Below are 25,877 nucleotides of genomic sequence, written 5' to 3' on the forward strand. Positions count from 1 at the left end.
TGAATTACACAGTATCAAAAAGGTGAAAAAAGAAGAAAGAAAATGAGTTATAACAATGTAGTATTACAATGTGAGCCAAACTCAAACACCAAGAAGGACTTTATCATCTTTCACTCTATATATTAACTCAACTGACTCCTAAAATTTTCCCAATCCTATGGATTGTGAAGTCTATTCATTACTGGTTTTCCTGGTTGTAAGAATCATGGTTTCTAAGTTACGTAAGGCTTTATGTGCATTTTTGAGCAATAAATCATTAAGTTGATCTTGAAAAGCTTTTGTGGATGCAAGCCAAATTTGAGTGGATTGCTAACATGACTCCAGTCTACACCGCCACAAAATGTTATCAGAATTCATTGAAAACCTTTTGAGCTATCATGCTTACAGACAGAATGAGATGCACGCAAATGCCACCAAAACATAACCCCTTGGCAGACCTAATGAATAGCACAGATGATCACCTAAATTGGAACAGTGAGGCTTTCTAATCGTCCGAGCAATCAGGACTAGTACTCACATGCTGGAAAGCTACGGAGCCAAGTGCACCATCTAGGTGACATTATTCTCTCATATAAACATAAGTGATTTTTATTTTCTTATATTTGACATACCCTCTGTCAGGCGTTGTGTGGAGGCGAGGAGGAAGGAACCCAAACGCAGGACTCGCAGGTAGGTGAAGACTGGTGAAGGTTTATTATAAGGAGTGGATGAACAGAACAGAGGTAGAAAACGGCTGGCTGGCTGGACGACTGAATGAATGAATGAATGGCTGGCTGGCTGGACGACTGACTGAACTGAACTGAACGACATCATCACATGTACATCAATGACACGACAGTGAATGGGTAGAAACAGAGGGCTTAAATACACAGACTGGTGATAATGATAATGAGAGACCGGTGAGTACACAGCTGAACATAATGAACTAATGGGAAGAGGACTGAACATAACGCACACAGACCAAGGCTAACACAATAAAACAGGAAGTGGAACAGGCAGTAGATAAACAGTGAACAAGAACTGAAAATACTGGGTCACCGACCCAGGAACCCTGACAGTACCCCCGGGTGCCGGCCTTTGTCGGGGGGGGGGGGCCCCGACAAAGGCCGGCACCCGACGGCCAAAAGAAAAAAAACAACCAAAAAAAAAAAAACCAGAACAGGGCGGGCGGAGGGGGCCCAGGACGGAGGGACGGAGTCCAAACAGAGACAGTCCAGGCGGGCGGCCACGTGGCCCGCGGCCGAGACGAGACAGTTCGGGAGGCCGACCGTGCGGACGGCAACGGCGGCGACGTGGACACAGTTCGGGAGGCCGGCCGTGCGGAAGGCAACGGCGGCCACTCAGGCGAAGGCGGTCGGGGGGCCGGCCGTGCGGAAGGCAACGGCGGCCACTCAGGCGAAGGCGGTCTGGTGGTCGACCACGCCGGCGACGAGGAGAAGGCGGCCGAGGAGCAGCTGCAGGAGGCGGCACGGGAGCCGGCGGAGACTGAGGAGCAGCTGTAGGACCAGGCGAAGCAGAGGCCGAGTCTGAGGCCGGACCAGGCGGAGCAGAGGCCGAGTCTGAGGCCGGACCAGGCAAAGCAGAGCTGGGTGACAGCGAGGCAGCCGCAGGTGGTGGCTGGACGGGCTCCTCGGGCCCTCCAGCTGACGAGGAAGGTTGCCGGACGGGCTCCTCGGGCCCTCCGGCGAAAACGGTCTCAGAACCAGTGGGCACTGGAGCCCCTGGCACACACAGGACAGGGCCAGCGGGTGTGGAAACCCCTGGCTGAGGAGCGGCCGGGCCAGCGGGTGTGGAAACCCCTGGCTGAGGAGCGGCCGGGCCAGCGGGTGCGGAAACCCCTGGCTGGGCAGCAGGGTAGCTCACAGCAGGCTCTGGGTACTGAACAGGTTGGTGGACGGGCGACTGGACTACTGGTGACTGGACAGGAGGCGACTGGACTACTGGTGACTGGACAGGAGGCGACTGGGCTACGGGTGACTGGACAGGAGGCGACTGGACTACTGGTGACTGGACAGGAGGAGACTGGAGAGCAGGTGAGTGAACTGACGGGGCTGGAAGCTGGAGAGCAGGTGAGTGAACTGACGGGGCTGGAAGCTGAACAGCAGGCGAGGGAACCGACTGGAGTGGAAGCTGAACAGCAGGCGAGGGAACCGACTGGAGTGGAAGCTGAACAGCAGGCGAGGGAACCGACTGGAGTGGAAGCTGAACAGCAGGCGAGGGAACCGACTGGAGTGGAAGCTGAACAGCAGGCGAGGGAACCGACTGGAGTGGAAGCTGAACAGCAGGTGAGGGAACCGACTGGAGTGGAAGCTGAACAGCAGGTGAGGCTGACGACGGAGCTGAGGTTGGTGTGGCTAATGGCTGGGCTACAGACTGAGCTAATGAGGGAGATAAAGCTACAGCCTGAGCTAGTAAGGCCGGTGCCTGAGCAGGGGACACTTCAGCCAGCCTAACCAGGGATAAAGCTAGTGCGTGAAAGGCTGGGTCAGGAGGTGGATGAAGTGGTGGACTGATTAGCTCTTCCGTGCCTCCAGAGCGTGAGGGCACTGGCTGGAGAGCCTCAGCTGAGTCTCTAGGGGGGTCAGGCTGGATCCTGGCCGTCCTCAGCCTAGGCGCTGGGATAGGCACGGGAGGTGGCTGGACACCAGTCACCCCCACTCGAGAAACCGAAGCGGGTGTGGCGGTAGACTGGGTCGCAGCTGCCCTCCTCCTGGGAGCTGGCACTGGTGTGGGGGTAGACTGACTGACGGGAGTGGAGATAATGACTGGGTGTGTGATGTTAGCAGGTTTATTGGGGATTGTTCTGGTTTTCCTGCCACCACTATTTACAGTCTTTGGGAGAGCAGAGCAGAACAAATCTTCCCAGTCCACAGAATCCTCCAGGAGGGAAACATCCCACGAATCAGAGATGGGGTTATTGTGCGTTTTGAGTGAATAATCAGATGGTGAGTGCGAAAAACAGTCACTGGAGCTCACCATCGGGAGTGGCTGAAAGTAGTCCGTCTTATGGCGGCGTGTGCGCAGATTTCTCCGGGAGGAGGAAGCGGGCGGGGTACACGTCCGAGCCTCTGGCACGGGAGCCTCTGTTGAGCCGAGGTGGAAGACGGAGCCGCTGTGCCGTGGCGAGGTTGAAGGTCCGGTGAATGAGGCAGGTGATGTGTGAGCGTGGAGCGGAGTAGCGAGAGAGGGAGCGGCCGAAGCGCGGCGTGAAACGTCCACTCTCCGCGGCAGATGCTCCAGTGCAGGTGAGGCAGCAGGTGGGGGAACGCGGCGTCTCCGAGGCCCGCCCAGAGCCAAGCGAGTGCCCTCGAAGACGTGCTCTCGCTCCGCGAAGAGCCGCTGTCTCTCCTTGAGTTTTTCCGCCCACAAGGAGAGCGCTGCCTCCTGCCGCTCATAGAGGTCCGAGTCCGCTGGGTTCCTAACGTGTCTTCGTGGCACGGGTCGTGTCATTCTGTCAGGCGTTGTGTGGACGCGAGGAGGAAGGAACCCAAACGCAGGACTCGCAGGTAGGTGAAGACTGGTGAAGGTTTATTATAAGGAGTGGATGAACAGAACAGAGGTAGAAAACGGCTGGCTGGCTGGCTGGCTGGACGACTGAATGAATGGCTGGCTGGCTGGACGACTGAATGAATGGCTGGCTGGCTGGCTGGCTGGACGACTGACTGGACTGGACTGGACTGAACTGAACGACATCATCACATGTACATCAATGACACGACAGTGAATGGGTAGAAACAGAGGGCTTAAATACACAGACTGGTGATAATGATAATGAGAGACCGGTGAGTACACAGCTGAATATAATGAACTAATGGGAAGAGGACTGAACAAAACGCACACAGACCAAGGCTAACACAATAAAACAGGAAGTGGAACAGGCAGTAGATAAACAGTGAACAAGAACTGAAAATACTGGGTCACCGACCCAGGAACCCTGACACCCACAGCATTGTCAGAATGAGACATGGGCAATATGACATGTGCAGAAGATTTGAAAGTAATTGATAAAATAATATAATCTTATTCATATTCTCATATTTCTTTTACCTTCATAGCTGTGTTGTGATTCTTATGTCCTATATGCAGTTTGGGAACACAGCCCATGCACAGTTTAGCAAACGAAAGGGACAGTTAAATTAAAGTGTAAACTTGCCATCCTACATGACAACACAGCTGTCAGAAGTGAGGGGAAATCATCTGATTTGCTGGTAACAATGATTGTGTTTGATTGTCAGGTTAATGAGTTAACACTGGTGTGCCACGTGCATTCACTCATGGTCCAAAGTTTTGGCAGCAGCACACGTTTTGTGTTTCATATACTTTAACACTTCGATTTTTATGATATAGTGAAAAGTAATCACAAGAATTACACAAGTTTCAAAGACTCTGGAAAAGAAATCAAATTTGAATAAAAAGTCAGTATTTACAGCACTGATCACAGTCTGCTACGCTATCTCCTTTTTAAGGATTGACACACTACATAAAGATACTAACCCCGTGTTTGCCTACTGGTGGTGGTCAGAGGGCCCGGTGGCGCCAGTGTCCGGCAGCCTCGCCTCTGTCAGTGCGCCCCAGGGCAGCTGTGGCTACAATGTAGCTTGCCATTGCCAGTGTGTGAATGTGTGTGTGAATGGGTGAATGACTGAATGTAGTGTGAAGCGCTTTGGGGTCCTTAGGGACTAGAAAAGCGCTATACAAATGCAGGCCATTTACCATAAAGCATATCCTCAAATGCCAACTTTTGGCAGTGATCCAGGAGTGATTATATCCATTTTACAGCATGATGAAACAGTATATTACAAGGCAAAAGGGATAGTTAAGTGGTCCAGAGATCCTCAAAGGAACATTTTGAATCCAAAGTCACAAGACCAGGAGGTCTTTGCTTTGAAACCGGTAGGCCTTTCTAGGGCTGCTCGATTATGGCAAAAATGATAATCACGATTATTTTCACTGAAATTGAGATCACGATTATTTGACGATATTTATTTCGTCCGCCAGAGCTTATATTATTTTTTTACATGCTGTAGTGCCATTTGTGGGAGCATTTCAAGTTGCTATACATCAATACAACTGTTATAGCCCATATTTTAAAAATGTGTATGCATTAAGTCCATAGTAACTACATTAATTGCAAAAAAGTGCAATAAACTACAAAAAAAATTGAAAATCGTTTTTGTTTTTACATATATTTCTACTTGGAGAAATTTAAGAGGTTTATCCCTCAAAACTTTAAATACAAAAAAGTTGCAAGAAATCCTATGATGCAAATCCTATGATGCAAATTTGCAAAGAATATGCATGTGCATCAAAATAAACTATTTCCAGCAGTGCAATTCGAGTTCTAAGGCCTACAAGTAAAAAACTACATTTTCCGCAAAAATGACGTCACTTGCGATAGTTCACGTTGGTCTTTTTCAATGTGGGAAGTGTTAAGAACAGCTGATCGGATCGGCAAAGCGTGTTTCTGGAATATTATGTTTTTGTTCCTGCAAGCGCTTTTTATGCAATTTTTGCAAAGCTATATGTGGAAGGAAACCGTGACCGAGGACAAGCTGATGGCATAAGATGTAAGTACAACTCCTCCGGTTTCATATGGAAAAAAATTTATTGTGCTAGCTTAGCGTTCAGGTTCTACAGGGATTTAAAAATAGTTACACAAAACGAGCATGCTGCTCTGACCGGCTTTAAAGGTTTAACAATAACAATGTATTGAATAATGACTTTAAAAAATAATATAAAATAGTGTGCAAATACTGATAACAGTGCAAATGTTTGCAATATAAGAAATAAATGAAAAATGTAAACTTTGCAGTGTTGCTCTGTGGTGCAGCTACGACACCATAGCAAAGTTTACACACTGTGTCTACTTGATCCACGTCTGACTCCGCGAAGCCATAATGTTTCCACACCACTTAAGTTTTGTTTTTTTTTTACCTCTCTTTTCAACCAACGGCAGTCCACTCCTCTCCAAATAACTTCTGCTTAGCTTTCCGAGCTTCCCTCGGGTCCTCTTAATTGTTGTGACGCGTGTTCGAAATGCAGAGCAGTGCGCTTGATTTGCCACATGGAGCAGCGCGAGAGTAAAGCATGAGGGAGGGGCTAATAATTGGCTCAGTCATTTTTAATGATCGTTGAAAGCCCAGATCGTAATCGTGATTAAAATTCGATTAATTGAGCAGCCCTAGGCCTTTCTATGTGAAGTTTGCACATTATCCCGATGTCTGTGTTGGTATTCCCACTCCCTTCCACAGTCCAATAATATGCACAGAGTTAGTCACATTTTTGATTCTAAATAGACCATAGGTGTGAATGTGAGTGGATGTCTGCCTGTATCTGTTGGCCCTGTGACAGATTGGTGACCTGTCCAGGGCGTACCCCGCATATGATAGCTAGGATAGGCTCCAGCTAATCTCCTGCAACCCTGAATTGAATAAGCGGGAAAAAATGGATGGATGCATCCATGGGCAGGAAACTCCTCAGATCTTAATCTGATTGAGAGTCTAAGGTCAATCCTTAAAAGTGGGTGGACAAGCAGAAGCCCATAAACTGTTTAACTTGGAGCACTGTTAAAGCTCCAAGAATGGATAGCACTCCGTCAGGAGTGGAACAGATATCCAGCATGCCACAGACACATGGAGACATTTTATAGAAGAATCAACAATGTAAATTTTGACTCTTTGCATTGGTTTGATTTTTTGCTGATACAAATCTTTGAAACTCATGAAAAGCTAATGATTGTCTTTCACTATATCATTCGTATGAACTGCAAAATCTGTCCCACTGCCAAAAGTTTCGGCCACGACTATAAAGGGATGCAGCTGACTGGACTTTGCTCATGGATACTGACGGATACAGTTTGATGCTGCAGGTATATGAAACTAAAGAGAAAGGCTCCTAGTAACAACTGGGAGCTAACTTACAAAATTTTCCTGTTTATGTTGCTTTTGGGCCTTCCCATGTGTGATTGGGGCTTGAACTCAAATCTGGACTTAAATGCATAATTTAACAAAAGAGAGATGCTATTACTGAGCTGAATGCAAAATGCAGCTAGAGAACACAAGAGAAATCCAGAAATAAACACAGGTAGTACCCAGGGACATGCACTTTGATAAATGAAAGATAGCTTTCTATTATCTGGCTTCACTTATTCTAACATCTATGATTGGATTTCCCAGGTTTTTCTAATCCAGCTATGAGCACGTCCACATGAAAGGGGTGCTGTATGTAGCGTATGACAGGCATAAACATTGATACTGGCAGCAGAGTGGCTGACTTTACAAAAACAGAGAACACTAACCACATGGGGAAGATACACAAAAAAGAAAAATTAAACACATAACCGAGACTGAGACCAACACAGCTGCACAGCAAACAAAGCAGCAGAGCGACTGTGTATATGAGGAAAAGCACTGTACAGTAGTATAGTATTGAAGGCTCTATGAAAATGTACTTTGGTCAGGAAGACTGGACCAAGCCTGGAACAAGTTTAGCTTGTCTGGAATTAAAGCTGGCAAAAATGCAGACTGTAAGTTAAGTGTTATTTTATCAAATTAATATTTAAATGTGTGAAAGGCAGTTTTAGTTTTTATTATTTTATTTTCAACTGTGGTCTCAATGATGAGAGCATGGAAATGAAATAAAAACAGAAACCAAACACAAGCTTAGCAAGCGTGAAAACTGGATATATGGTCAGAAATTACAAACAAGAGTTCCAATATAGCCACTGGGTTGAGCAGGTGGCCCATATGCCAGCCCATCTGCTGTACGACTATTGAAACCTGAGGTTCAACTCTTCTCTTTACTGACAACAATAAAGGCCAAAAGCCTTAAAATATTGATTTAAGAGATAAATTACAAATAGGTGACCTGTTTTAGGATCGCACATAAATGCTCATACAATGATTAAATTATGGTGTAAATCTGGGGAGAGGGGAATTAAGGACTAAAGTTGCACCTTATGCATGTATGAATATGTCACAACTGATAGTAGGGACTCAAGAGCAGAGCAGGTTGACATCTCCAAACACAGTTTATTTACAACACCAGTGCACAATATATACAGTGAGGGGAAGCTCTCTCACACTCGCTCTCATCTTCACGCTCACACTGCAGGAAGGTCACAGGTCCGGGAAGGAAAACTGTGGCACAGGAAAAAGAAGTCACTCACGAATCACAAAAACACTAAAGTACAGATTCACGGGAGCTGGGAGAATCACTAACGTCTGTAGTACAATCATCCAGCAACGAGAAGGTCTGTGTCCCAGCCTCAAATAGTGGACAGGTAATGACAGCTGATCACGCCCGCAGTGAGCTCCGCCCAGGCAGAGAGAAGGGAGAGAGAGAGAGAGAGAGAAGGGAGAGAGAGAGAGAGAGGGAACAAAACAAACACATGTAGCCTTGCTGGGCCGGCTGGGCAGGCACGGAGAACTGCCCAGCCGGCCCAGGATTGTTCAGGAAAGGACAAAGACTTGCTCATCTCTAAACTTGACCATTGGTCTGCAGCATAAGACACTACATTGATGTAAGGTGAAAAGAAGCTAACTGGCAACTGCAAACCCAGAGTTAACGCTAAAGTTTCCTGGATAATTCTGCTTCATAGTACAGGCCTCTGAGAAAACAAGGGGAAACCAGAGGAGCAATAATAGACTTTTTGTCAGAGGGGTGATGAGTCTATGAATAGACTGAGGACAAAGTGAGAATGACCAAGAGTAGGGAAATATATTATCTTTAACTATAAGTAGTTAAAGAATAATGATTTTACAGCTATTTCTTTTTCAATTAATATAAATATCATAGACCACGGTCAGTCTATAAACCCAATATGGTACATTAGCATATTGGGTTCACTATTTCATGCGCAGTGTGCAGAAAATTTCTGGGAGCTTGTCATGAACTGGCAACATTTTACATTTGCTTGTGACATTTACCTAGCTAGAAAGGGCACACATGCACTAGTACATGACAGTTAGTAGGAGTGCATGCTATATAAGCTGTGAGGCGCATGCCTGGGTGGACATGTAAAATTCTAGTCATTTTAATAAAAACTGTTGTCTTTCCAAAAATAAACCTAGATTTGACCATCTTTTTACTCCTATTCAGAAAAAATAGGCCCATGTGTGTGAGAGAGATTTGGTGGTAGGTTGGTAATAGAGCTCCAGCTCACAAGGCAAATTCATTTCACTAGATCACCCTCCCTCTATCCACCTTCCCTCCCTTTCTGCTTATCTGTCTCTGTTATTGTCTGCCCTCTGCTGCTTTCTACCTCTCCCTTCTAACTATTTTTGTCATTACTTCCAACTCTCTAATATTTCTTTACCCTCATTCTTACCTTGTCTCTTACCCCTTTCTAGTAAAGATATAAGGTCACCTGAATGATACTAAAGGTGATCACAGTGTATGTAGTTTTATTGCAGCCTGTGTAAAGATCAGCAAAGGATTTCATCTTATTGATAGGGGCACACTACAGGCAGATACCACATTTATATTTCTGGTCTTGAGGACAGCGGTTATCTTAGGATGAACCAGGGATTTATATTAGAAAAGCAGAACACACACATTCATGGCCACACACAACCACAGCTAGTGATTCCAAAGTCTTCTTTGAATTGCATAAGCTGCACATGTGATTCTGGTCGTCGCCTATTAGCAGATCAAAGTCTTTCAGCTGCAGGAGCACGTTAGCAGATTTGGAGTATGAACCCAACCCAGACTGGCAGGCAGACATAGTGACAGTCAGAACACCAAAATTAAATGGGTGAGTGTTTGGGAAAGGGGCAGGTCACACACTGCTCTATCTGCGTTGCCATGGCACCCACAGGCAGAAGAGCAAAGCCCCTCATGTCATGCTCTGCGATGAAGGCATTCATCACTACACTGACATCTGTCAAGGCACTGATTTACCACCACCCAAATTCACACATCTGTAGATGCTGTTATTTCAGGATGAAATAAAAATACAACCAACAACAAACCCTAAGAAATGTGACTATTTCTATTCCCAGTTTAAACAACAGAAATTTTGGAGTGTCAAGGATTCAAATCAGACCCCCTTTTTTTCTTGCTAAAGAATCTAAAGACTGAGATAGAGCTTTCCGAAAGGCTGTGCATAATTCATTCAGCACTATCTTCTTGCTACAAGGCAAGGGCTTGGCCAAGACTAACTTTGAGCAAAGTGACTGAGCAGATCCTTCTGAATAAAAACAGCTCTCTGTTTCACATGTTGAGCATACAGTGATTGGGGAAAACCTCTGACAGCATGAAATACAACCTACATGACAGCACTGGAATGAATTCATCCCCCAGTTGATTGATTTGTTTGTTTGCCTCCTTGCTCATTTAAATTTGAGTATGTCAGTGTTGCTCCTATATGCATTTTATAGTGAGAGCAATGGTGTCATCACGACCAGTCAGTCTTAAAACTTTGTGCTGTATTTTTCTCCTACCTAAAGTGAAGATTCAGCTGCATCTGTGCTGTGATAAACAGTGATGCTATGTTTCTCCAACTCCAGAAACTCACCTCAATAATTCAGTCCGACTGAGTGTTTGAAAAGTAATGACACCACAGGTCAAGTGAAACTGATGCTAACAAAATCTGGTCTTGTCCACTCTCATCTAAAGTCAAGATGATGAATAATGTGAAGGTTGAGGTGTAGAAAATACTTGCTTTGAGCCCACTGAAAGAATTTATTTCATTGATTTTTGGAATGATAACACCAGTGTTTGGGCTCAGTCTCTAGCCAAAAGGTCCTTGCGAATGAATTAAAAACCTCAGAAAGCTGTCCACGTAGTCTTTGAATGTTACATTTTCAAATAAGTGAATACTGTTTTTGTAAAAACCCATAGATGTTAAGGGGATGATAACTGTACTTTAGAAATAACTAATATAACATTTGTAAATTGGGCTCAGTCATGTGTATATCAGTATGATAATAGCATAATAATTTTTATAAAGGTTAATTGTTGAGATCTGTTTATGTGGAAAACAACTCAAAGCTCCATGGCCACAGATACAGTGTCGTCTGAAGTCACCCCACATTTCTTAATATTTTGTACATAAATGACCTTTTTTGTTTGTCTGTTTAGTCATTTAACACTGACCAATGAGTCACTCAAACATAAAAAGCGTCATGCCACCCCATGTGACCTAGGCCATATGTTCTTTCTGTGCCCAAGACTCCATGGCTTCTGGAGTCAGTATTCAGTTATTCTTTCCAAGGCTCTTGGGACCCAAATCTGCATGGACCCTTTTCTAGCTGTTTTTGGGCTTCCAGTCAACACTGGTCTAACCGACCCTACACACTTCAAAATATTAGCCTTTACATCACTTTTGGCTAGACGTTGCATCTTACTCCTTTGGAAGTCTTCAAAGCCACCTTCAGTTTCTTTTTGGTTTAGAGACGTGATGTCATTTCTTAAATTGCAAAAGATAGGCCTTGTGGCGAAGGGCAAATACAGAGAATTTTATCGTATCTGGGGCCCCTTCGTAGACTATTGCAAGTCATTAAACGCTCTACCAGCTGATTAATATCATATCTCCCCCCCCCCCCTTTTTTTTGTGTGTTTTGGGGTTTGTTGTTTGTGTTTGTTTTGGGTTTCTTATTAGGTTTTGTTTTGTTTGTTTATTTAAGCGTGTGTGTGGGTGTGCCTGTGCCTGTGTGTTATCGTATCTGTTCATGTAACAAAAACTAAAAATATGTGAGGGGAACAGATTGTATTGTCATTGTAAACTACTGTACACTTGTCTCTCAATAAAAATATGAAAAAAAAAATAACTGTACAACAAAATACACAATATAGAACTATATAAGAATGTATGAAGAAATATAAATAAATATATACACAATAACAGCAGCGTGATTTAAGTAATGAAGTGAAAACAATGTCCAGAATGTCCAGTGTGTGTAAGAACTGTATGTGTGGGTCAGGACTGTGTGGTGGTGTGATTGAGAGACCGTACCGCCTGCGGGAAGAAGATCCTCCTCAGTCTCTCTGTGTTGGTCTTCAGGGAGCGGAATCGCTTTCCTGACCTCAACAGAGAGAACAGTCTGTTGTTGGGATGGCTGAGGTCCTTCACGATCTTCCTGGCCTTGGTCCAGCACCGCCTGCTGTAGATTGAGTGCAGGTCAGGGAGCTCGGAGCGGATGGTGCGCTCAGCTGACCGCACAACCCTCTGTAGAGCTCGTCTGTCCTGCATGGTGCTGTTTCCGAACCAGGTTAAGATGTTTCCCGCCAGGATGCTCTCTATGGTGCACGAGTAAAAGTTCCTGAGCACCTTGGAGGGCAGTTGGAAGTCTCTCAAGCGTCTGAGGTGGTAGAGATGCTGACGGGCCTTTTTCACCACGGTGTTGATGTGACAGGACCATGACAGGTCCTGCGTGATGTGAACTCCGAGGTATTTGAAGCTGTCCACTCTCTCCACTGGGCACTCGTTGATGACGGGGGTCTGGTAGTTCCTCTCCTGCTTAGTGCTGAAGTCCACTATCAGCTCCTTTGTCTTACTGACGTTTAGAAGGAGGTTGTTCCTCTGGCACCAGTTCTCCAGATTCCTAATCTCCTTCAGGTAGGCCGTCTCGTTGTTTTCAGAGATCAGGCCCACCACGACGGTGTCGTCAGCAAACTTGATGATGGTGGTGGAGCTGGTAGTGGCCACACAGTCATATGTGTACAAAGAGTACAGCAGGGGGCTCAGAACACACCCCTGGGGGGCTCCAGTGCTGAGAGTGGTGGAGGCTGAGACATGTCATCCTTACTGCCTGTGTTCTGCCAGTTAGGAAGTTGGAGATCCACTGACACATAGATGAGCTGAGTCCCAGATGCTCCAGCTTGGTGGTGAGTGTGGAGGGAATTATGGTGTTAAATGCGGAGCTGTAGTCTATGAAGAGCATTTTAACATAATTCCCCCTTCTAGTGTCCAAGTGAGTGAGTGTTGTGTGGAGGAGATGAGAGATGGCATCGTCTGTGGAACGATTTGGACGGTAAGCGAACTGTAGTGGGTCCAGTGTGTCTGGTAGTGAAGAAATGATGAAGTCTCTGACCAGGCGTTCAAAGCACTTCATCACTACTGAAGTGAGGGCTACAGGGCGATAGTCATTGAGAGAAGCAGGGTGGGGTTTCTTCGGGACAGGAACAATGATGGACTCTTTGAAGCATGTGGGGATCACCGACTGAGATAAAGAGATGTTGAATATCTCAGTGAACACAGGAGCTAGCTGGTATGCGCAGTCTCTGAGGATACGACCTGGGATGCCGTCTGGTCCTGCTGCTTTCCTGGTGTTCACTCTTTTGAAGGCTCTCCTTACTTCATGCTCGGAGATGACGAGCACGTTTCCGGTGCTGGCAGTATCTTCCTGTCTGCAGACGTTAGCGCCGCTAGCACTAGCATCGTTGGAGTCCTTAGCTGCAGCCTCGAAGCGAGCATAGAAAGTGTTCAGCTCGTCTGCCAGAGTCACGGCCACGTTCGTCATACCGGTTGTTGGTGCTTTATAGTCCGTTATTGTCCTTAGTCCCCGCCACAGGCTCCTAGAGTCATTCTGTTGGAGTTGTGACTCTAGTTTCCTCCCGTAGCGCTGCTTCGCCTCTTTCACCGCTCTCCGCACGTTATATGACGCGGCTTTGTACAGGTCCATGTCCCCCGTCGTGAGTCCCGTGTTGTAGGCAGCGGTGCGGGATCTCAGAGCGTCGCGGATGGTTTTATCCACCCACGGCTTCTGGTTGGGAAACGTTGTAATAGTCTTTGTCTCCACGGTATCATCCGCTAGTTTCCCGATGAATTCCACAACCTCATAAAGTGTCATGGCACTGAGTTATGTCATGTCCCTACCATTAAACACTCAATGATGCCTCTCTCTCGTTCCCGCAAATGTGCCTACACCTCGTTCAAAGATAAATTTGCCTTTCCGCTTTTATGTACACTCACTCTTTCCCTATCGTTCTACCTAAAAATGTATGGTGGGGTCCCTCTCTCCATCCTCAGACTGTGATAAAGAGGATGACAGTGGCAGGGTTCATACGCCTTTTTCAGGGTCAAATTCAAGCACTTTTTAAACACTTTCAAGGTCCCTTTTCAAGCTTCTCAAGCTTTTCCAGCACCCCCCCCCCCCCCCCCCCCGGCCAAAAAAAAGAATACATGTTTCAATTCGTATCACCTCAGTAGGACCATGTGAAAAGACACCTTTGCTCCCCTTTTGTTAAGACATAGAAAAACGCACCACACAAAACACTGCAAAAGGAAACTTGCCTTTTATACATAGTTTATAAACTCAAAATGCACATTTCACTTAAAAATTAAGATGTGAAAATGTGAACAAATTAACTTGTTAGAGATATTCTTCTCCTGTTGAAAAAAAAACCCCAAAAAGAAATAAATAAGTCTTCTCATCAGATATTGATGCTTCTTTCCTGGGTAACAAAAAATAGGAGACAGATGTTTGTTTGTTGTTTGTTTGTTTTTTAAGTTAATTCCCAATAAAACTGTTTTATTGCTAACTACATTGCTGTCTGTATTATTGCTGAAGTCCTAAATGATCACCTTTAAAGTGTTTGTGCTAATAACATCATGTCAGACAGGCATAGAGAAGAGCACTGACTGTTTAAGTAGTTTAATGTGCAGGTGCTGACGATAAACACATTTTGAATGAAAGCCGGGGAACTTTGGTAGCACAGAAACAAGTGGCTATTCTTTGTGACCATATGGCTCGGTCCCTCATATTACCATTATTTCACCCAAAGGCACCAAGTTAATACTTAAAAAAGCTGCAGCAATACACATAAATATAAACAGTACTTGGTGACAACTTTGCTTATAGCCTTTAACCCTCTGGGGTCCAGGGTGTAATTGGACGTTTTTGAGTACTTTTGATTTGGCCTCTATATTTCACCTTTAAAAACTGTTTATCTTGCCAATCTGTTATTTACTCATTTTGACAAACTGTATCAGCACATTTTATCTAAATTCAGACAAAATTTAAAATACGAGTAGAAAGTGATATTTTTGACTGTAAATACCACAAGCATGTTTAAGGAATCATTTTCATAACTTGAAATACAAATAGAAATTGTACATTTTTTAAAAATATGCACAAGTTTTGCAAACAACAAAGTTATATGGTACTATTTACCTAAAAATGCAGCCAAGGCTCAGACGTTTTTTATATAACCATTTAAAACTATTTACAGAACAATCAGGTGCTCTGCCTCAAATAAGAAGGCACACAAATTATTTAAGCAACTCCAAAAAATAGTTTGTGTCCACTATAACACAGATGAGAACAGCACAGGGATAAACCTGCAGGTCTGACAGCAGGTGTGTCACTCAGCGTTTACACTGCAATCTGCCTTTGGTGGCTTTTTTGCAGCAACTGTAACATTCACTAGTAGAACTGACATACAAAACAAAACAACAACTACACACTAACTACACAAGACAACACACTAACTTGAGACTCCAAACACGGTAAACGTCACAAATCTCTCACGTATCAAAACTCTCTCTCTCTCTCTCTCTCTCTCTCTCCCTCTCTTTCACCAGTCACTCCTAAAACGTCCCCCTCTTCCCAAACAACCAAATGGCACGTGTTGCCATATAATTTTTTGATTGGTCGACATGGTACATTTTTCCACAAATAGGGAAGGAGTGTTTTTTTCTTTTTCCTTTTTCACTCACAAGCAAAGCGTTTGCTAGCGCTCTCCTTAGAAAACACAGTTTTTACCGTTTCTTCCCGGAGTAAACACCACTGTCTTATTCAGAAAAAAAACAAAACAAAAGAAACATCGGTTTTACGTGGCCTATCAACACAATTTTAAAAGTGTTATATAGTTTGAAGTCCGCACGTTCGACCCAAGTTGAAATGGAGACTCTGGGTCCATCGACCCCAGAGGGTTAATCAGAAAGCCTTAAGTTAGCTAGTTATGTATCAGGCTAGTGTTTAAAGCTTTCACTTGAGTAAATTAGCTAACATTACTTAGCAGTGATATGAGTTAAGTTCACAGCATATTCCATAATAGCGCTGCCATACTGCATCACTCTCAGTGCATTTCAATCATTTCTCCAGCGAATTTGATAGCAAAATAATAATCATAATTTTAAAAAATAGCAGTGTAACGTACGGGTACTGGAAAATTATTTACTAGGACTCACCTATCATGCGACTGGAGCGCAAACTCTGCCATTGCCGTTTTCCATCAACACTCATTAAAACAGCAACCTACAGGTATGTTAGCGCACTCATCCCCGACTGTCCGAGGGAGGGGTGGGGTCACACGTTGAAACAGACAGAGGCGCAAGGTGCTTTTACATTTTGCGACTCATTTTATTTCTCTATCTGATAAAAAAAAAACTATTCAATTAGATAGTTATTTATTGTGAATGAAATACAGTTACATTTTCAAGCACTTTTAAGCACCACGTCTGAAATTCAAGCACTTTTCAAACCTTGAAAAGACAACATTAAAATTCAAGCATTTTCAAGGTATTTCTTTTTTTTTTTGCCTGTCCCGTTTGGATCTTTAGCCATCAGAATTGTTGTCTGAAGGCCAAGAAAGATGCCAAGTGGATTTACTTTACCAAGTGGATCATCAAGGCCTTGCCATATTGGTCCATTTGATTGACCTTTATTATAATTATGTATTTATTTTATTTTCGTTTTTTAAAGACGGGACAGACATGACTGGGGGATGGGACAGGGAGAAAGAATGAAAGAAAGAGAGGGAGAGAAAGAAAGAAAAATAGAGGGGAGAAGAGATGGTGAGAAAGGGGGGGAAGAAAAAAAAGAAAAACAAACAAAACACCTGGATCACCTGTATGGAGATAAAAAAAAAACAAAAAAACAGTAGAGAAAAAAACCCCAAGGATTTTCAAGGATTTCAAGCACCCATACGAACCCTGCAGTGGGGAGATTTAAAAAGAAACACCCATCACAAGTGAGGTCTGACAAACACATTTGGTTGCCCAGTGTGACAGTGTGATGTGATTGGTTACATTTTCCCTGGATTATTTGTAATTAAAGGAGCACTGCTTCTTATTGTGAATGGCAGCATCCTGATAAGACCCTGCCATCCCACAGATCACACCAGGCAATCAACTGTCATTCATGGCTGGCATGCCCTGCCTTGTTATCTGAAATGACTTCTTTATTTGATTCAGATTGATTGAGGTTTTTTTCCGCAGAAGCAAAAACTGTTGCATCACTATTACTTCTAACATGCATATTTGGAGAGCTATGGTAAAGAAAACCCAAAATACATTATTCTGCCTATACTGAGTCTTGTACTGGCTTTTTTTTTTTTTTTTTCCCAGAGGAGGAACAGAGAATTACTCATTCACGGTTTGAAAAGCTACTGTCAGACGCAATCTCTCTTCTCTTGGGAATCCCAGGTGAACAGACGTTTTACCTTGGGTAGATTAAAACGCCAGAGCTGCTGTGATTAACAGCTCATTATCTGTTAGATTCATTTTCAGCTGCTGAATATTTCAAAATGCTAGCGTGAGAGGACCTATAGCAGAATTCAAATTCATCCTCATTATCGCCCTCCTTGGACAATGTGTGAAAACTGTCCAGAAGATGGTGAGAATAGAATGTCTACACATCAAGCTCAGCAGTTTCTGCCAAAGAATTGAACTAATTAAATGCAAAAATGCTCTACAAGGAAATGTAAAAGCTGCATTTACTTTGCCAGCAACATTTATCTGAACCTTGTCTGCATTTTAACTGCAGGTACTCCAAAGCTTTGCTTTCCTGGGCAAAAGGATCTGATGCCCACAACATTACTTCTCCAGAAGTAATAGCTTCTCAAGTCAGAATAACAGGATGTGCAACAGTATATAGCTGTATACACACAGTCACAAAGGTTAACATTTGCTTACGTTCAAGTTTTATTTTGCAAACATTTGTGTCATTGCGTTCTGCCAATAACTTGGGGATAGAATTTGTTTATTTCAACTTCTCATTTCTTGAATACTTTCACAAACACCTGCTGGAGCATGTCAACTGCCCTTGGATCCATTTGCAAGTAGTGGAAGTTTCAGTTTATATGGTCAAAATATTACAAAGTATTACAAGGTCATTACAAATTGTCAAGGACATCGCAATTTGGCCAAATTTAATCCTGGTAGGATTGATTTGTTGTGTCTTTTTTCAACAGTTTCAACCTACAGGACTGTCTATTTACCATAAATTTGCATCTCATTTTGTTATTTTACCTCCTAGGACCTGGCGTCCATATTTGGGGACATCACAATACTAAATTGTTTTCTTTCAAATGGCTGGCTTTCAAATGAGCCATATTGCTCAAAGGGGCAAAACTGTTGTTTCTCATTTTGTTTTTGTACTCAGGAAAAATGCCGCTGTGTTCAGACACCAAATAAAGAGTTTTGCACATCATTACTCAATTGTGACTTTATAGCCAAATAGCAAAGAGAAATTAAAAATGCATACCATGAAGGAGTTCAGGTCTTAGGAGGTTAAGATTAAGTGTTCAGAATGGAAACCATAACTGGGACAATGATCAACTAAGTGTGAATGAAATAACTTCAGGGTTAGGCCTTGAAAGGTTTTTCAACATTGGCTTCAAGTAATCTAATTTTATTCAAAAGAACTTGAAAAGAAATCCCCACTGCTTCCAACTGGGCAGCTTGTGGCTCAGGTGGTAAAACAGGTTGTCTACCATTTGGAAGGTCAGTGGATCAATCCCTAGCTCTTTCAGTCCAAGTTTTAAAGCATCCTTGGGCAAGATACTGAAACCTGAGACCCCAGATCCTCTCTGTGTGCATGTTAGATAATATGTGCCTAAGTTCTATGTGATTGAGTGGTGAGACATGTAGTAAAGAGTGCTCAAATTGTGTGTGACAATACTACATTCATATAAGAGTGAAGTGTGGCATTTTTTTCCCCCCATCCATTCTCTTCCACTTATCCAATTCAGGGTCACAGCAGGGTGGAGCCTAGGTTGAGGTGGTTGAGGTGCCAGTCTGTTGCAGAGCTAACACATAGAGACAGACAACCAGTCACACTCACATTCACACATTCATGGGGAATTTAGAATGATCAGTTAACCTAACCCCCCTAATTACAAGTCTTACCTGGAGTACCTCTAGAGAACCCACACAAACACAGGGAGAACAAACATGGTGGAATTGAACTCAGGACCTTCTTGTGCGAGAGCAGTGCTAACCACTGCATCACTGTGCTGCATGTTTGTTTCTTTGTTTGTTTAATGAAAGTCCAGACTGTCCATAACTGAGAAAGAATACACAACTGAACAAGGGACTGGGATACCTGGAACAGTCTGCCCCTTCGAAGTAGGACCTCACAAAGACTCAAGATCTTCAAAACCCATTTGAAAAGTAATTTTTATTTCCTGGTGTAAAGACGGACCCAACACACTGTCACAATTATGAGTTTTTATTAGCACTTTCTCAAGTGGGATCTCTCTGTTCGCAGCCGGTCTTGGCACACACACTCTTCAGATGTCTCATTAACCAGATCGTCACTACCTGTGGCCTCACCTACCTCACTGGCACCACCCCCTTGAGCTCACTGCACCACCCTTCCCCTGCAACTGAGCCAGAGACCACACCTCTGCCACACCTGGCATTTAAACCTGACTGAATCTTGAGACCTTCTTTTTTTTTTTTTTTTTAATTTGTCTGTTTTTTCCATTATGTTGTTTTATTGCTTCTTTTTTAAATTATTTTTAGTTTGACAGTACTTTGGTCAATGCTTGCATATAGATGGTAAATAGACTTGTCGTGACCTTAAAGACCAAAATTCCAACCACAAAATCAACAGCTCTAAATAAACTGTTTCAGCCCCTCTCCCATCATGGCTGACCTCCCTCACTTCTTTAAGCCAACTTTCCTCTGATCGGCTAGTGAGTCGAACTTTTGTGCTCAGAATTACTGAGACCTCAGAGTGGATAAAATTGTTGAAAATATTCAGATCAATCAGAAGACTGAGCTTTTAGCTCACTGAGCTTTCTTGCCCATAGTCCATATTCATTATTTAAAACGATTCAGTGCTTAACAAATTTATAAAACCATCATCCAATGTACGGTATATGCCCTAAACCAGGGGTAGGGAACTCCAGGCCTCGAGAGCCAGTGTCCTGCAGGTTTTAGATGTGTCCTTGATCCAACACAGCTGATTTAAATGGCTAAATTACCTCTTCAACATGTCTTGAAGTTCTCCAGAGGCCTGGTAATGAACTAATCATTTGATTCAGGTGTGTTGACCCAGGGTGAGATCTAAAAGCTGCAGGACACTGGCTCTCGAGGCCTGGAGTTCCCTACCCCTGCCCTAAACTATCAATATTAGTAGTTATCAAAGTCATTTTTTATGTTTCTTTAATGGTTAGTCCACCACTATGCACAGGCTCTTTTCTCAAATTATATTTTTAAGGCTAAAATATAATTATTGTTGTCATCTTCTTCCAGTTCATGTTGAATGTTGTTGAGGTTATGCCACCATGCAGTTCAACCAAGATCAACCAAACAAAACTTGCTTTGCACATATGCCATGGTTATGTTAAAATATGAAAGTTTTGTTTTTTTTTACTGTTTACTGTTAAGACATTGTTCATCTTTTCAGTTACAAATTCAATTAAAAAAACAGCCTCATCCTAACTGAAAGTAGCACAAACATTTTCACAAGCATGTTTTCAATATCTTTTTTCCAGAAGCATAAAACATGGACATCAGCAGAACACAAAAATGATAACAACAAAGAACATTTGTCTCCATAGACTAGAGATGACCTTAAGGAAATAATTTGTGTCAACACTTTTGAGGAGATGGACTTTATCTTATCAGATTGCTCCTGCTGAGGACAATAAAAAGAAAAGATGAAGAGGAAAGAAGGAAACAGATAAAATCGCTGCTATTATTGATGGCATAGTCCTCTCTTGTTTTGTCAGCATTTTGTGGTAGGCAGCCTGCGGGATTTAGACTGTTTGCTAAAAAAGCAAAAAAGGCGCACCCTGATTATGACCACAAAACAAAGGTGTGGGGTGAAAGTCAAAGTTTGTCCTTTTAGTAGCAATTACATAACTGTACTAAAGTCAAAAACGCTGTAGTTTAAGCTCATCATACACCACAGTCAGGGAAATAAAATAATGGTTACTATTATTTTTATTAACCATAGGAGCAGAAAAGCTTAACTGATTGCAATACTGATCTAGTACTCTACCCACCCAAAGTGGAACCGGCACTCTATGTTCGCAAAACCATAACATAACCTCCAAATTACATGCTTTAATAGATGCTAAAGTTGGGTTTAGATTTTTATGGTAAATAGATGCCACAAAATTAGTAAATGTAGTGTCAGTAATTAGCATACTGGAGATTTGTTAATTAGGAGTCTGAACTAACTGCTTTTAGAACTGTGGATTCAGAAGTGTATATACAATTGAACTAATTAATGTTGTCAAAGAGCTTTGATTAAAAAAGAGGGCTTGAGTGGTATCGTTCATTCTCATGAATTCTACCCAAACAAGATGGATAATTTGGTAAACTTACTTTTTGTAGTACAACTTCGATGCAAATTAACACAGTTCAAAGTGTTTTAAAGTTGTCTTACAAGTTAATAATGAGATAGACCAAAATTTAATGAAACTAAACTAAATGCAATTATAAGGTGCTGTATGATAACATCAGAGATGGTAACACTGTTTAAAAGGAAAAAAACTAGAATAATAGAATAATAGTCAGTCACTAAAATACTGGAATCATGCTGGAAGCAAAGACTTAGGGCCAGATTTATTAATGCGCTGCACCAGTGCAAACTGAGTTGGCATAAAAAAAGTACTGATTGGTATTTCCAAAGAGAGTGCAGTGACAAGATTGAGTGTTGGAGGTTTTTCTGACTGACCCTGTTGCATATGTATTTATGGGAGTTCCTTTCTCACGGCACAAAATATAGGGAGGTAAATCGGGCTAATAATTGCAACATGCACTTTACTGCTAATTTAACCCTGAATAACAGCAAGTTATTTTTTCATTTGATATTGAAATGAACTGACTGTACCTATATTTAGAAAACAGTGCAACTTTTGTGAACCACCCATTAAACTATTGACCACATCTATGAGGGTCCAATGAGGGGCTATTTGGAGATTGCACTCACACATTACTTGAAGTAAATGAAGCAAATAAAAAAGTAAGTCGTGTGTTTATTACTTGACAGAAATCATGCATTAAATCAAATCAAATCAAATCACTTTTATTGTCACATCACATGTGCAGGTACATTGGTACAGCAAATGTGAGTGAAATTCTTGTGTGCGAGCTTCACAAGCAACAGAGTTGTGCAAAATACAATAATGTAAACAAGCAAAATACAAGAATGGCTACAGCTGAAACTAATAAATATATGTACAATATATAATAGTATATGCATTTCTGGATGTGTATACTAAATATTTTTCTACGTGTGTGTGTGTGTGTGTGTGTGTGTGTGTGTGTACACATATTTTACAAATTAAATAGAGTAAACAATAAATAAAATATCTAAAATAAAATATACAGAGTGAGACATGTGCAAAACAGTGGCGTTACTGTACAGTATGGAGTGCTTAATGTTAAAGTTCCAGTAGTGAAGCTGAGGTGTCTATGAAGTGTTCAGCAGTCTGATGGCCTGATGGAAAAAGCTGTCTCTCAGTCTGCTGGTACGGGACCGGATGCTGCAGAACCTCCTTCCTGATGGAAGTAGTCTGAACAGTTTATGGCTGGGGTGACTGGAGTCCTTGATGATCCTCCCCGCTTTCCTCAGGCACCGCTTCCTGTAGATGTCTTGGAGGGAGGGAAGCTCACCTCCAATTATCCGTTCAGAGCACCGCACTACTCGCTGGAGAGCTTTGCAGTTGTAGGCGGTGCTGTTGCCATACCAGGTGGTGATGCATCCAGTGAGGATGCTCTCAATGGCACAGTGACAGAAGGTCCTGAGGATGCGGGGGCTCATGCCGAATCTTTTCAGTCTCCTGAGAAAGAAGAGGCGCCGCTGCGCCTTCTTCACTGTTTTGTTTGTGTGTACTGACCACGTAAGATCCTCAGCCAGGTGTACACCAAGGAACCGGAAGCTGCTCACTCTCTCCACAGCAGCGCCGTTGATGGTGATGGGGGTGTGTACTTCTCTGCACCTCCGGAAGTCCACTATCAACTCCTTTGTCTTTGCGACGTTGAGGGTGAGATGGTTGTCTTGACACCAGTGGGTCAGGGCGCTGACCTCCTCCCTGTAAGCTGTCTCATCACTGTTGGTGATAAGACCCACCACTGTAGTGTCGTCCGCAAACTTCACAATGATGTTGGAGTTGTTAGTGGCCGTGCAGTCGTAGGTGTAGAGTGAGTACAGGAGAGGGCTCAGTACACACCCCTGTGGAGCACCAGTGTTCAGTGTGACGGGGGATGAGGTGATGCTGCCCAGTCTGACCACTTGGTGTCTGTCAGACAGGAAGCTAAGGATCCAGCTGCAGAGGGAGCTGCTCAGTCCTAGATCCTGCAGTTTCCTGTCCAGCTTCGAGGGAACGATGGTATTGAATGCTGAGCTGTAATCTACAAACAGCATTCTCACATACGTGTCTCTCTTCTCCAGGGGTGACAGGGCAGTATGTAGTGTCAGGGCTATGGCATCATCAGTGGACCTGTTGTGGCGCTATGCGAACTGTAGAGGGTCCAGTAAGTCAGGTAGTGCACAGCAGATGAAGTCCCTGACCAGTTTCTCGAAGCATTTGCTTACGATGGGGGTCAGGGCTACAGGTCGCCAGTCGTTCAATGAGGAGATGGTGGAGGATTTGGGTACAGGGACGATGGTGGCCATTTTGAAGCAGGCTGGGACTACAGACAGAGAGAGGGAAAGGTTGAAGATGTGCGTGAACACTCCAGCCAGCTGAGCCGCGCATGACTTGAGGACGCGGCCGGGAATCCCGTCCGGACCAGTAGCTTTGCGTGTGTTCACCTTCCTGAAGCACCTCCGCACATCCTCCTCAGACACAGTGTGCGCACTGACGTCATCCGCGGTGCGCACACTGTCCGGTCTCATGGTGTTCGCTGTGTCGAATCTAGCGTAGAATACGTTTAGATCCTCACACAGAGAGGCCGTGGGCTGCGGTGTGCTGGTTTTCCCTCTAAAGTCTGCGATCGTGTTTAGTCCCTGCCACATACTCCGAGGGTTGTCAAACTGTTGCTCCACCCTGTCCCTGTACTCACGTTTGGCTGCTTTGATAGTCTTCCGGAGTTGGTAATGTGCGTGTTTGTAGTCCGATGTGTTCGCGGAGGCAAAGGCGGTGCTCCGTGCCACCAGTGCCGCGCGAACATCTCCGTTAATCCGGGGTTTTTGATTTGGGAAGGATTTAACTGTTCTGGATGGGACGACATCTTCCACGCATTTCCTGATAAATCCGCAGACTGAGTCTGTGTATTCATCAATGTCCCTAGCAGCCACGTGAAACACTTCCCAGTCCGCGTGATCAAAACAGTCCCGCAGCGCAGACTCCGATTGGTCCGTCCAACAGTGCACCGTCCTCCGGGTTGGAGCTTCCTGTTTCCGCTTCTGCCTGTAGGCGGGCAGGAGCAGGATGGAGCGGTGATCTGATTGGCCGAATGGGGCGCGGGGGAGGGCTTTGTACGCATCCCGGAAAGAGGTGTAGCAGTGGTCGAGTAGCCGATCTCCACGGGTGTTAAAATGGATGTGTTGGTGGAGTTTGGGTGAGACTTTCTTCAGGTTTCCCTTATTAAAGTCTCCGGCTGTGATAAACGCTGCCTCTGGGTGTGCGGTTTCCTCGCTGCTGATCGCGCTGTACAGTTCCCTGAGTGCTCGGTCAGTGTCGGCTTGTGGGGGAATGTAAACAGCCGTAATCACTGCTGTAAATTCCCTCGGTAGCCAGAATGGCCGGCACTTAATCATCAGGTACTCCAGGTCCGGTGAGCAGAAGGATTTGACCGGGTGCACGTTCGCATAATCACACCAGCTGTTGTTGATCATGAAACACACACCACCGCCTCTGCTTTTCCCAGTAAGATCCTGTGACCTGTCCGCGCGATGCACGGAGAACCCCGGTAGTTGTATTGCGGAGTCCGGTACCTTGTCCGATAGCCAGGTTTCTGTGAGGCAGATCACGCAGCAGTCCCGCATCTCTCGCTGGAATGAGATCCGTGCCTGAAGCTCGCACAGCTTGTTCTCCAGAGACTGCACATTAGCCAGTAATAAAGTCAAAGTCAAAAGTCAAAGTCAACTTTATTGTCAATTCTGCCACATGTACAGGACATACAGAGAATAGAAACTTCGTTACTCTCAATCCCTAGATAAAATAGAAAATGAACATTTAAATATAAGAGTGATTAAAAATGCAAGTAAAATATTTTAAAGTAAAAAAAATTAAATAATATAATACAATTTTACATATAACAAGAAAGCTATACAATATACAATATAAGGGTAAATGACATTGAGAACTGGGTAACGGTGGTCTGTTAGTGCGCCGTCTCAGTCGAACCAGAACGCCAGATCTTCTCCCTCTGCGTCGGCGTTTGCGGCCTCCAGGGCCAGAGAACAAAGGCGTCTCAGGTGAGATGAATGGGGGGTCTGCAAACGGAGCGTCCGTGTTGCAAAACTTGAACTCCGGAAAGTTATAAGAAAGACCGTCTTTTATGTCCAGTAAGGTTTGTCGGTCGTACACAAGGAGACATGTGCTACTCGCGAAAAAATGAAGGAAAAGTAAAATTAAACACAGAAAAAAGCTGTTGCTTGGGGGAGCTCGCGACAAGGCTGCCATACTCGGCGCCATCTAAAGCCAGGAGTACGATAAGCCATGATAAGCCATTAGATCTGCTTATCATATGCAATATAGCTCTATTAGGACATGTCTAAAAGAATATTCACCACTAATCAATA

The 25,877-nt window shown here is 43.8% G+C and overlaps 1 protein-coding gene across 1 annotated transcript in view; it reads right to left on the minus strand.

Moving 5' to 3' along the window:
• LOC309716362 (uncharacterized protein) overlaps window positions 1-16,223 on the minus strand; it is a gene marked incomplete at its 3' end in the record, with an annotated part of 43,316 nt that extends 27,093 nt beyond the window's left edge. Inside the window, exons 1-3 of the mRNA XM_082550108.1 lie at window positions 8,221-16,223; window positions 8,082-8,138; window positions 1,392-3,682 (exon numbers count right to left, since the gene is read on the minus strand). Of these exons, the coding sequence (XP_082406234.1) occupies window positions 1,392-3,450 (2,059 nt within the window). The 5' untranslated portion in view covers window positions 3,451-3,682; window positions 8,082-8,138; window positions 8,221-16,223. The remainder of the gene's footprint in view (window positions 1-1,391; window positions 3,683-8,081; window positions 8,139-8,220) is intronic.
• Window positions 16,224-25,877: the final 9,654 nt, after the last annotated feature.

This window comes from Aulonocara stuartgranti (assembly GCF_965226115.1).
Source record: "Aulonocara stuartgranti genome assembly, chromosome: 1".
Taxonomy (NCBI): Eukaryota; Metazoa; Chordata; class Actinopteri; order Cichliformes; family Cichlidae; genus Aulonocara; species Aulonocara stuartgranti.